The 13,737-nt window shown below is 50.2% G+C and overlaps 1 protein-coding gene across 1 annotated transcript in view; it reads left to right on the top strand.

Moving 5' to 3' along the window:
* RASSF1 (Ras association domain family member 1) overlaps positions 1 to 13,737 on the top strand; it is a 35,253-nt gene that overhangs the window by 10,118 nt on the left and 11,398 nt on the right. Inside the window, exon 2 of the mRNA XM_090022056.1 lies at positions 8,049 to 8,170. Coding sequence (XP_089878182.1) covers positions 8,049 to 8,170 — 122 coding nt within the window. The remainder of the gene's footprint in view (positions 1 to 8,048; positions 8,171 to 13,737) is intronic.

A 13,737-nucleotide genomic window follows, 5' to 3' on the forward strand; every position in this document is an offset into this window, starting at 1 on the left:
GTTGAGAGCATGGGATGACTAGTGTGCTACACCAGAAGTGCTATAGCAATTATGTATTAAACATTTCACCTCCCACTTACTCCTAAATGCAGCTGCCTCTAGGCTAGAATGCAGCTGCCTTTTTAATGACATATTACAACAGTGCATCAGGAAACTAAGTTCAACTGTGTCCAGTCTATACTGTAGGGGAATCTTGGTCAGAAAAATGTAATGACCTGTATTACAGTGTGGCTGAACACAGAGCCATCTCCCTACTTTTCTTGTGGAAAGAATGATAAAGATTAGTCAGTGATATGATTTTGGCAGAAGGCAGGATAGATTTGCACCTTATAGACTAACTAAATCATGGATGCATAAGTTTTCCTAACACATCTCCACCACCCCCATAATCACTACACCCCACAACAGAGCCATCAGCATTCCCAGATCTTACAGCTGCACCTCCTGAAATGTAATCTATCTCATCCAATGCACCAAGTGCACTGATGGAAAATACATAGGAGAGACCAAACAACAACTGCGCACCAGACTGAATGCACACCAGAAATCTAGCAAAGATAGGAATACCGAATTACCTGTGGGGGCACATTTCTGACAAGAAAACCACTCTCTCTCCAATTTCTCAGTCCTGATCCTCAAAGGAAACTTACAAAACACTTCCCAGAGACGAGCCTATGAACTCTACTTCATCAGCCTCCTGGATACCAAAAATCATGGACTAAATATAGACATTAGATTTATGACACATTATAACCTGCCTGACAGCTGATTTCCCAGGTACTTCTCCACTGTTCATCCCCCTTCTCTCCCCCACCCACCCAGCCTGTCTCTCACCCATTGACCTTTCAGTCTACATTTTCACTGACTGCCTGTCTTGTATGCATACCAGTCCAGCCTCTCCCTTTTTTATTTTTCATTCCATCCAGGAAGAGCTCACACCAACTGCTGAAACTTCCTTAGCCTGACAAAGGGTTTTTGAACCTGAAAGCTGGCTTAAAAATTGTTCTTCAGCTATTTAAGTTGGTCTAATAAAAGATACCAGATTCCCACAAAGAACCTTGTCTGTCTAAGCTTTCCTAAGCCATCAGTCAGAAATTGGGCCCTTTGCCCTTCTGTAGTACAACTTCAGCCGTTAGGGGGAGCAAGAACCCTATTTAAACTTAAGAGTTCCTTTTGAAAAGATCATCTGACAATGGAAAAGTTGGAATAAACTTTCCATGGAGAATTAGTCATGGCCTTTTGATGCCTGTAATTGCCACACTGTGGAACTGGATATGCTCTCTGCTTGATGCAGTCACTCCATCTCATATATTTCATTTGATGGATCTTAGGCAGGTAGCTCTGGGCAACTTGCAATGCATGGCAGTTTTGTTGTCTGGGGGCCTATGCAGTAGGAGGGTGATCCTCCTATTTTATGCCAAAGATCTTCCAGAGGTAGCACTGGTGATGGTGTTCCAAGCTTTTCAGGTGGTCTTTGTAGGGCATCCAAGCTTCACAGCCATAGAAAAGAGTTGGGATTGCCACAACCTTATACAGTAGGAGTAGGGCTGGACACAGGCATGGGCGAACTGGGTGGCCATCTGGGGCCCAAACAGAAAGGGGGCCTGAAAATTGTATGTTTATTATTATTATTATTATTATTATTATTATTATTATTATCATCATCATCATCTCTGGTGAAGGGGGTGGGGGCAATACTAAAAGTTCACCCAGGGCTGCCATGAGTCTAGGTACATCGCTGAGTAGGAGCTTTGTTTGAGTCCTGATGTTGTGATTGTTGAATATGTGATGATTCAGTCTTCTGAAGGCAGAGCTGGCACATAGGATCCTATACTGGATCTCTTCATCGATGTTGGCCTTCTTTGAGAGATGGCTGCTGAGGTTCATAGGTTCATAGATACATCAGATGACCCCAGCTAGATGCCTATCCAGCCTTCTCTTAAAGACTGCCAAGATAGGGGAAAGCACCACCTCCCTTGGAATCCCTTCCCAAGATTTGGCCACCATCACTGTGAAGAAGTTTTTCCTGATGTCTAGCTTAAATCTGCTCTCTGTCAGTTTGTGACCATTGCTTCTTGTTTCCCCAGGAGGCACCCTGGTGAACAGAGCATCTCCGGTTTCTTGCTGCGCCCCCCACAATGAATTTGTAGCAGTCACAAGATCACCTCTCAGCCTTCTCTTGCAGCGGCTGAAGAGGTCCAGGTCTCTCAGTCTCTCCTCACAGGGCTTGGCCTGTAAACCCTTAACCATACAAGTGGCCCTCCTCTGGACCCTCTCGAGGTTATCCACATCCTTCTAAAAATACGGTGCCCAGAACTGGATGCAGTACTCCCAAGCTGCGGTCTGACCAATGCTGCATAGAGGGGAAGTATCACCTCCTTGGATCTATTTGTCATGCATCTGCTGATGCACGATAAAGTGCGGTTAGCTTGGCTGATGATTTCGTCATACTGACAACTCATGTTCATCTTGGAGTCCACTGGGACTTTGAGATCCCTTTCTGCTTCAGTGCTGCTGAGAGGGTCATTCCCCAGCCAATAGGTGTGCTGGATATTTTTACACCTTAGGTGCAGCACTCTGCATTTGTCCTTGTTGTACTACATCCTATTGTGTTCTGCCCATTTATCCAACCTGTCTGTGTCTGCCTGCAGTTGTTCTCTAACTTCTGGAGTGTTCATTTCCCCCCACCATTTAGTATCATCTGCAGACTGGGACAGAGTACACTTCACACCCACATCCAAGTCACCGATGAAGATATTGAAGAGCACAGGTCCAAGGACTAAACCCTGCAGGACCCCACTACCCACATCCTTCCAGGTCAATACCGACCCATCTACTATCACTCTCTGGGTGCGACCGCTAAGCCAATTTGCCACCCACCGGACCGTGTAAATCTCTATATCACAACCTCTTTATTTATGAGAATGGGATGAGATACTATATCGAAGGCCTTGCTAAAATCCAAGAAAACAACATCCACCTCTACTCCCGTGTCTAAGCATTTTGTGACCTGGTCGTAAAATGAAACCAGATAAGTCAGCCTTGATCTGTCTGCTACGAATCCATGCTGGTTGCTCTGCAGCATTATTTTTCCAACTGGACTCATACAAATATGAGTTTTAATAATCTTTTCAAAGACTGTTCCAAGGATGGGGGTGAGACTGACTGGCCTATAATTACTTGGATCCTCCTTCCTCCCCTTCTTGAAAATAGGGACGACATTGGCCCTTTTTCAGTCCTCCAGGACCATCCCCAAGATCCATGAGTGCTTGAACAGCCATGCCAGTGATTCTGATATGACACAGGCCAGTTTCTTCAGTACCCTCAGATGAAGCTTATCCGAGCATGCTGACTTAAACACATCCAGTCCATCCAAGTGACTCTGCATCAAGTCAGCGTTGACAGTTGGTGAGCTGGTGTCCCTCTGATGCCCAACTAAGAACCCATTAGGAGCCTTATTTTGACCCTTGTTCAAGAACACTGACGCAAAAAACTCATTGAAGAGCTCAGCCTTGTCCCCTGTCTGTCACTAATTGCTCCTGCTTATTCAGTAGAAGTCCTTTGTTGCCCTGCACCTTCTTTTTACGCCCTGCATATTTAAAAAAAGACTTTTTGTTGTCTTTAACGTGTGTTGCTAGTCTTAGCTCTGTAGTTGCTTTGGCCTTTCTTACTGCCTCCCTGCAAGTGCGGGCCAAGTAGGTATATTCCTCCTTGGTAGCTTCTCCCTGCTTCCACTGCCTATATGCTGCTTAGTTTTTTTGCCCTTAGGCTCCCCTGGATTTCTCTGTTTAGCCATGGAAGTTTTTTGGCCCTTTCTCCCTTGCACTGGGATCTTCTCCCAAACCTCCTGTTGGCTTCTTTGAGGAACGACCACCCTTCCTGGACTCCCATCTCTCCAATACTCTTCTCCTGCAGTGCGTCATTGACTAAACTCCTAAAGTCAATGTATGCAAAGTGTTCAGTGTTCTCCAACTCCTGTCTGTCAATGAGGATCTTTGTTGTGGGAGTTGATTGGTCTGGAGCAGACTGGTGAAGCACCTTTGTTTTTCTGATGTTAAGGGTCAGCCCCAGACTCTGGCATGTTTGAGAGAAGTAGTTAAGGGCCATTTGTAGGTCCTCCTCCATATGTGCAATGACAACACAATCATCAGTATATTGAAGTTCCACAATCAAAGCCAAAGTAACTTTGGTTTTGGCACAGAGGTGGGAAAGATTGAAAAAGTTCCCATACATCCTGTACTTGATGCCAATGCCATGTGGCAGGCAGCCACAGGTGAGCATTTTGATGACTGCAAGAAAGATGGAAAACAAAGTTGGTATGATCATGCAGCCCTGCTTGATGCCAGTTTGAATGGCAAAGGGCTCTGTAGCAGAGCCATTGCATAGGGTGGAAGCAGTCATCTGGTCATGAAAGAGTCTTAGGATGGTGATAAATTTCCCCGGGCAGCCAAACTTCGATAAGAACTTCCATAGAACTTCACGGTTAACAGCTGAAGGCTTTGGTTGAGTCAATAAAGGCCATATACAGTTCCTGTTGTTCTCAGCATTTCTCCTGGATCTGCTGGGCCACAAAAATCACATCCGTGGTGCCTCTCAATGGTCTGAAGCTTGATTGAGACTTGAGAAGGATTTCCTTGGGAAGATGGATATCCTCAAGGCAAACATTAACAAGTGTGTCATTGACATCACAAACTGGGAAACACTAGCCCAGGACAGGACTACATGGCAATGCCTATGAGAGAAGGCATACCTTATTTTGAGGAAAACCGTCTTACCTTGGAGGCAGCAAAACAACAGAAATAGAAGGAAAGGAAACAAGACCAAGAAATCCTCTCTTGGACCACCACCTATGGCATTTGCCAGAGAGTCTGAGGCTCTAGGATTGGCCTTCTTAACCATCAAGGGACTCATTTACAACCTTTCACTTGACCAGTGGGAGTAATCATCCATGACCATGAGGGATCACCACTGCACCAGGAAGATGAAGGATATTTTTGGATAGGTGAGGTTAATGTTGGGGGCAGCACTGGAAGATTCAGCTAATGGACTGAGCAGGGTTGATAGCTTTAAGATAGCAGACTACCTAAACACATCCATCTTTTCTAGCGGTGCACCGATAGAAATTTTTGGGGCTGATACCGATAGCCAATTTTTAAGGAGGCATATCAGCTGATACCGATTCAATTTCTGATGCAGCATGGAGGGCTGCATGCAGCTGGTAAGTCTGTTGTGGTGGAAGGGAAGGGGGAGGGAAGGAGTGTGGGGGTGCAGATCAAGGCCCCTGCAGTGAGGGAAGGAGTGGGGCTGACGTAGGGGCTGGGGCAAGCGCTGCCCAGCCGGGGCAAGCGCTGCCCAGCCAGGGCAGGGTGGACACAGGATGGAGCACTCCTCCGGGGGTGTGTGCAGCTGCAGGAGCTGCCTCTGAAAGAGCCGTGGCTCCATCCTGCACCTGCCCCACCCTGCCTGGGCAGCACCTGCCCCCAGCCCCACTCCCTCCCTCACCACAGGGACCTTGATCTGCCCCCTATGCCCCTTCCCTCCCCACTCCCCATGCACCACAACAGACTTACCAGCTGCATGCAGCTCTCCAAGCTGCTGGCTGTGCTTCTCACTGCCTCCGAGCTGCGCTGCAATTGTGCATATGCACGTGCCATTTATAGGCCACATTATTGGCCACTGATGTATCGGTGCTCCTCTAATATCTTCTGGCCTTAACCATCTACAAAATTCCATTCTCCAAAAGCTGGTTCCCACTAATGCTGTGGCTTCTCTGTCCTGATGCTTCTGGGACCGGTGACTGAAAGGACTGGATTGGAAAGAAGGATATGGTTTGCCTTTTAAAGTGCCACAGGACTGCAGGCAAAGGACCTTCTTGATGGTGAACGTGTTGTATGGAAGCCAACCTGATGCTGCAGCATCTTGACAAGGTAGAAATAAGGTTTTTTCCAGTCAGATGGCAAGAAGCTCCTTCACTGTCTTTGTTAGATGTGTTTATTGGGGTTATTCTGATGCATCTTTCAGGAGTGTGTGTGTGCTGATAGAGAGGTTGCCATTGAGAGAATTGTGACATCCCAGGCCAAACCTCCTGTTGGCCAATCTGGTGACACTTGGTATTTTTGTGAGCTCCTGCTCTTGGGGTCAAGTGATTAAAAATGATCTCAGCTTCCATGCTTTTAAAGTACCTTTTTACCTCCCCCAGCTAGTAAAGAAAAACTTAGAGCCAGGACTCCAATGCTCCCTGAAGACTCAGGCCAGGCAAAAAATATAAATCATCCAAATATTCTGTTATCCTGTAAAGATGTTGCGATTTTTCAGCCATTCCCATGACCTCCTAAGGGCCTGACTGATGGTATCTGAGAGTTCAGAGTCAGTGAGTACAGTGCAAACTTGTGCTGGCAACAGAGACTCTATGTTCTTCTTTTTTCTTTTTTCCTTTCTCCCACTCTTGCTGTGGGGCTTTGTGAGCTATTTCTGACCACAGTCAAGCATAGCCAAGCAGAGGTGCACTTAGTTTCATTCAGTGTTAAACTGCTGCAGTTTTCCCACTTCCTGCCTTATGTGTATGTGTGTGTGCGGTGGGGGTGAGGTGCAAACATCAGGGTCTTCATTTTTTAGGCTGTTTTTGAACGCTTATTTAAACATTTTTTCTTTAATTTCAAAATAGGCAAACACATCTTAAAATTTCTTCTTGCACAAAATAGTTTGGGAAAATGGTGACTTTTTAGGCCAAGAAACAGCCTAAATTGAAATGAAGAGTGATTCTGCTTCCAGTTTTGTTCTTTAATTTTAAATGTCTCCATCCTTATTGCTCAGGTGGGGGGGGTAAAAAAGAAAAACAAAACATCTCTAGAATGTTTGGTGTTTCTGTTATGTCTGAATCTTCTTTGTGACTTCATAGTTGGTTGCCATGGAGAGAACTGTGATGTCACAAGCAATAGAGATTTCAATTTCATGCACAGACGTCAGATGGGAATAGCCAACAGGAGCAGACTGTTCCCATGCCAATGCCCCCAGTAACACAGAGCAAAAGGAGGGAAATAGAGAACTGGTTCTAACTGGGGACCAGCAGTCTCCTCATCTTGGCTCAATGCCAACCCACTGCCCCTGGCTCTGTTCGGTGCTAACCTACCCAACACTACCCCTGGCTCTGCTACCTATCTCTACAGCAAGCATGGGGCTGCTATGTCCTCCTGATCCCCAAGCCAAGCCCTGTAGGAAGATTGTTCCACTGAGTGCCCGATTGAGTTGGTGTCCTGAGCTTCCCTGCCCAGCCCTGACAGCTTCAAACATTGTCCTGATGCCCCTGCTCCCCGCAGGTGCTGGCAAATGGCCCAAGTTCCACAGCACTTAGCTTCCCAAAGCCCTGCTGCTTGGGTATCTGTGCAGTGTAGTCTGGGCCAGATCATCCATGTCTAAGAGTGACCCTGGAACCCAGCCCCACCAGAGAATGCAGGGGCACCAGAGCAGTCATGGTGGACAAGATGCAGCAGGGCACCTTCTACAGGCACCTGAGGGAGGCCTCTGCTCATGTTGACAGTAAATATGCCTGTAGTGGAAATCCTGTTGAATCTGTGCTTTCCTAGCTGGTTTATTCCACTCCCTCCTGAGAGCTTGAACCTGGGCTGGCAGTATAGGGATTCCGTCCAAACTGGGGGCCTTTCTGAGTTGGGGATACATAGCTCTGTCCTGGTGTGAGATAGATGGTCTGAGACTAACACTGTTACTGAAAAGGCTTTTGGAGCAAACATACAGCAGGGCTTTCACCAGAAGGCAGCAGAGGGGCAGAGAACAGGCTACAGTTTGGGGTATGGTAACTACTGAGGGGTCAAATGGCTGGTCAGGATGCAAACCCATCTCTCCAGGCTCATGCTGCTTGTTCCTAGCTACAAAGGTAACATTCAAGAGCAATAGGCCTGACCCTGCCTGAACCTAGCAGTTCTGGTAAATACAGTGTCCCAGGGCCTGCCACTCCTTCCTGCACCCATCTGGATTCCTACTTTGTCTGGCTCCCATCCGTCTCATGCCCTCTCCTTCCTCTTCCCACCCAGACTGCAAGTTCATGTGCCATTATCGTTGCCGTGCCCTGATCCGCCTGGACTGCAGCGGCCCTCGATACCAGGATGACTCATCTGAGGCCAATGAGCAGACAGTGGAGAAAGACACCAATGTGGTAGGAGCATGGGTGGGGGTTCTGATTTGTGCTTGAAGGCTGCAAAGTGCAATGAGTTTTCTTATACCAGAAGCAGGACAGAGAAAGGACTGGAGCAACTGGGTGCTTCCCCCCATCCAGCTCTCATGCCCAGACCCTTGCAGCATCTTTTGTTGGAAGAAGGTGGGACTGGAGTAGCTGGGAGGTCTCCCCACAGCCAGAGCCCCTGCCCTGCTCCCTGCATCATACCCTCCTGGGTAAGGCTGCTCCTAGAGTTCTCTGAGCCCCTTTCCTTGCTGAGCGTGTTACCAGCTCAGGATGGCGGTGCTTGGAGGTTCTGCCCCTCCTCCACACAGTCATTAGCAGCACTGAGTTGAGCTGGTGCTGAGGGCAGTGCATTGTAAATCTTGTCTTGGCAAGGGAGCCAACTTCAATTTCATCTTGAAATTGTCCCTCTGCTTTCCGCACCTGGGACCTCTCTCCTAATGCTTCCCCAGGGGCAGGTCAGCAGTGGGGAGCAAGTGAGGCCCATCTGGGAGAGAATATTGCCAATTAACTCAGTGCCACAGCACTGGGGCAGCCGCTTTATCACCTAGCAACAGGGCAAGTAGTGGGTACCCACCATCCTGCTGGGGATGCCTAAGGGCCTGGGATTCCCATCATCCCACTCACTGGCTGGTGCAACCATTACATGTTGCCATCACCCCCACCCACCTCTTCAGGCCCCAGCTCCCCTAAGCCATACAAACCAGCTGTCACTTCTGCCACACTATCACAGACCCCAAGTCCCCTCCCCTCCACAGACCTGCTATTAGCCCTTCCAGGAGCATGGAGGGAGCAGGGATCTGGGAGCTGTGGAGGGTAAACACCGGTCCAGGGGCTGGAGGGAGCCTTGGAGCTTGGACAGATCCTGCCCTGTATAGGCTCCATTCAGCCCACCTACCTTGTGTTCAAGGTGTCTGTGTGTGAGGGGGTTGCAGTGGCTCTTGACCCATCTCTAGTACTCGGGGAATTTTAAATCAAGCCAGTGTGAAGTGCAATGTCTTTTCAGCTAGAGGGCCGGTGTTTTCCCTTAAAACTCCATCCTCATCCCCCATAAACACCCCTTCTTTGCCTCAAGCCCTGAAGGGCTCAGGAGAGGTCTGGGACAAGAGAACAAGACCCCTTAGGCTCACAGTAGCAGTAAGTCTCTGTGAGACTTTCCTCTCAGGCCCAAGGGCTTCCCTGCACTGGGTTCTTGGTCTGCAACCTGTGCCATATGAGAGAACAGAGTTGCTGTTTGAAAGCCGGAAGTTGCCACATCTGTTGAGCTACATACTCCCTTCTGTGACCTTGGCCTGCCTGCCAGGAAGCAGCTTAAAAGTTTTTGCAGCTGTTGCTGCTGCTAGCGTGGTTGCGATTTGAGTGTGGGGCCTGGTTTCTGAAGCAAGAGCATGAGTCGGAGTCTACAAGGGACACACTTGCCAACACAGCCGCCTGCCACCTTCCTGCCACATGGAGATTGCCCGTGTCTCCTTTCCCTCACCTGTCAGGTCTCCTGAGGGAATGCAAAACAGGTCCTCATATATTAACAATGGGGGGGTTCCTGCAAGGCTGAATTCCAGAGAATCTGGGTCACTATCTGGTAGTGTTTCATCCTGACAGCTTGGACCAAAACTGAGCAGGGGGGCTGAACCTCATGTTTGGGCTGAGCAGCTAGATACTGGTGTAAATGGACTATGAACCTGACCCAGCATGGCAGGACACCAGATATGGGCCAACAATGTGGCCCAACACGCCTTGCGTTCCTTTCTCTGAATTCTCAATTGCTCTGCCCTGTGCAGGGCCAGATCCCCCTGAGTGTCCCATGCTATTCCCCTTACTGCATTGTCCCCTAAAGGGTTACAAAGGCAGTTGTGCCTCCTCACTTGAGAATGGGAAAGTAGAGGGGCTTAAGGAGACTTTTTAGAACAGGGATGACCCACTTGCTGCATGTGGACCACAAGTGGCATGGGCAGCCTGTGTGTGGCCTGCAGCAGATCAGGGAGGAAGTAGAAGGCAATGCAGAAGATTGGGCAGGGGGCAGAAAGCAGAGCAGCAAGAGCAAGGAGCATAAAGAAGAGCAGCAGATTGGGAAGAGGAAGGGGACTAGGGTGGCACTTCAGATGGGTGAGGGGCTAAATTTGTGGCACCCCTGCTAAAAAAGTTTGTCCCCCACTACTTTAGAATGATTGACTGTTTTTCTGGAGAAAAGTGTTGATGGTCTCATCAGCCTTATAGGCCAAAGTCCTCCATCCCAACAGCAAGAAGGGTGGGCAAGTGGTCAAGACTCCAGATTGGGGCTTAGGAGACAGCTCAGCTACTGACTCCTCCTGTGACCTTGGGCAAGTCCCTGTCCCTTTTTGTACCTCGGTTTCTCCATCCGTGTTGTGCTGAGGTGCTCTTATGCTGCTGTGATGAGTGCTACCCAAATACCGCTGAGAAAGGCTTCTCCCCCACCCCTACACAGCACGTGGGTTTCTTGAAACCCCCTCACAGGGGGAAGAGAGTAGCGAGCTTCTCAGGACCCAGCCAGCCCTTGCTGGCTGTCAGTAAGTACTAATGCCGCGGGTCTGCAGTGGCTCCAGCCAGGGCGTGCGTGGAAGCGGGGGCCCGCGTCCAGGGCGAGAGGAGCGAGCCACGCCTGGCGCTGTCCCGGGGGCGGGGCCCGGGGGGCGGGGCCGTGTCCCGCCCCCCGCGTTGAGGCGGTGCCGGGCGCGGAGGGGGCTCACTTCCAACGGTCGCGGCGGCCGCGATGCGCGAGGGCGAGGTGGCGGCGGCGGCGGCGGCGTCCTGCTTCGACATGACGTGGAGCAGCACGGCCAGCAGCGGCTACTGCAGCCAGGAGGACTCGGACTCGGAGCTGGAGCAGTACTTCACGGCGCGCACCTCCTTCGCGCGCAAGCCGCAGCGCGCCAAGGTGAGGCCCGGCCCGGCCCGGGCACGCAGCGCCCAGCGGTGTCTGTGCCTGCCCGGCTCCGCAGCCCGGGGCAAGCGGCGAGCAGACGGGCGGGTCGGGGGAGGTGAGGCCGCGGCTTCGGGGCCGGCGGCGGGGAGAGCTGCAGGCCGAGCGGCTGCTTGCCCCAGGATGGTCCCAGCTGCCTCTTCTGTGCCCGCGATGTGATTCCCTCCACGGGGGATCGCGGGTTTGCGGGGGGACCCGGCCCCGGGACACCACCAGGGGCTGTGCGAGCCCTGGGTACCTGCTGGTCGCTGGTTCTTGTGGGCTGTATGGCTGCAGCTGCCGGCAAGCTACAGGGTTAGGGCCGTTTCCTCCCTAGCTAGGAGAGTCCCAGGGGCTCGTGTTAGTGATCAGCAGCGTCCAGGGACAGCCTGTCTATGATGTCCTCACAGAGGTTGCTTGGGGGAGGACCACCTTCGGGCAAGAGTGGAGATGGGCTCATGTTACCAGCTGCATTTCCTCTTGGTGCCTTTACTAGAGTCCCGGGAATCTATCTGTGTTGTCCCTTGGCACAGTTAATGGCGTAAGCAGATGGTCCTAGATTAGGAAATGCCTAGGGGTGAGGCAAAGAGAAACTGAGATGATCTCACAAATCCAGGACATGCATGACCCTCTGCCTCTTCCCCGTTAGTGTCTAGGGGTGGGACATTGGTGTGTGTGAGTTGGTTTCCTGTAAACTGGTGACTCTCTTAGCTTGTGAGTGTGTGTGGCTCCAGTAGGGAGGGTGAGATGAGCTGGGGGAAATTATAGTTCTCACAAAAGTATATTGCTGATCTGGTTGGCAAAAAAAGCAGAGTGGGGGCTGGGCAAACTTCCACATACATCTGTACTAGTGCACTGGTCTTCTGGTCTACCAGTGCCTTTCCATCTCAGTCCACAGGCCCCTTCCCCTGCTATTCCAGCCCTAGGGCCTTTTTAGAGCAGCGTGGAATTTATTTGATGCATCTGTGATGTAGACCAAAGTCTGTTTAATTTTGGAGCAAAGGCAAATTTAAAACTATATATTTGGAGGCAAAAGGCCTGAAGGCCACTATGCAGCCCCCTGTCCTAGCACAGGCCATTGCAGTCTTGCCATTGTCAGCCCCTCTGCAGGCTTTGGTGCAAAGGGATTGATCCTGAATTGCCCAACAGGCCCCCTTCCAAAGCAGTAATCTCTGATACCTTTAGACTCCAACAGATTGATGCATCCTGCAGCAGACTCTGGAAACATCTGTGTATCTTCTTGGGGCAGGAACCATCTGCCTGCTTTGTCTGTCACCTGTCTCTGGGTTTCTGGTCCATGACTGAGTTTCTAAGTTCTACCCAATATAAAGAACAAAGCAGTTTTAAAATATGAAGTAGGTTGGTGGCTGAACCCTGTCTGGAAGCCAGATTAGTCATCTGCTTTTATAGTGGAGCATGGTCTAGTGCAGGGGTGGCCAGCCTGCGGCTCCAGAGCCACATGCAGCTCTTCAGACATTAATATGTGTCTCCTTGAATCTTTGCACAAGCACAGTGACCAGCTTAAGCTTAAGGGGTACTCTCGTCTTCCGCCCACCTTCCTCTTCAATCCTCATCAGTCATTGTTTGTATGTGAAGATCACTGGAGAGGTGTCTGTTGGTTAGCCAGGACTAGGAAGGACTTTGACACCTTGAAATCTGGGACAGTGCAGAAAGGAGGGGGTTGATCCTGCCTAGAGCAGGGAGCTGGACTAGATGACCTAATGAGATCCATTATAATTCTGCTTTCCTATGATCTTATGAAATGGGAGGTAATTTCACAGTTTTTGGTTTTGCTTGGTAATTGGGCTGCTGGGCTTTGTATTAGTTGGAGCCGTTTTGGAGAGGGGGCAGGAATTTGTTCCTGTGAGGATGACAAATGCATCTTTGGCCAGGTCTGGCTGATAGTGGGATGAACCTGCCTGGACATAAAATGGGGGTGTCCTTACCAGTGTGACTTTTCAGGAGGGAGAAGTAACTCTGGCTTCCCAGTGACCCTGAGGCTGCCCCTGACTTAATCTGAGAGCAGGTACTCTCAGTAGTGGTGGATGTTACAGGGTAGGTGAGTGTGTACCAGGTGCTGTCTTGTTCCTGTTTGTGTCACTTTGGCTTTGCTGGGTTTGGCCTTCTACAAGCTGCTGCTTGTTCAAGCTCCAGAGAGGCACAAAGCATGATGGTAGTTAATGGGTGTGTGATGGTAGTTAATAGAAGCATTTGATCTGCAGCAGCTGAGCCTGCCTGAGGGTGAGAGCTGGTGATGATGCTGTGGGTATGAGTATCCAGGGAGGTAGGGGGGAGGGTTTGGACAAGGATGACCGGGGGCCTTCTCAAGAGGAGGCCCAGACTGAGTCTGTGCTTTGTTCTCAGGACGATTCCCAGCTGCCTTCACTTCCAAGTGACTTCAGCTTTTTTTTGTATCTTGCCTTGGAAGTCTTAAGGAGAGATGGGGGCCAAGCAGGTTTTGCTCTCCTCCCTCTCCAGGCCTGCATGAGGAGCCATCTGAACCACATATGTGTGATGTCTGTTGCTCTGGGGGATGGGGGAAGTGATAGCAAGACTCACCCTCCCAGCCCTGGGACATGGTACTGTGCCTGTGCTGGGGGGGATGGGGTTAGTCACCCCTGACTAA

Source organism: Crocodylus siamensis, chromosome 11 (genome assembly GCF_052110815.1).
Source record: "Crocodylus siamensis isolate JL-2025a chromosome 11, ASM5211081v1, whole genome shotgun sequence".
NCBI classification, from domain to species: domain Eukaryota; kingdom Metazoa; phylum Chordata; order Crocodylia; family Crocodylidae; genus Crocodylus; species Crocodylus siamensis.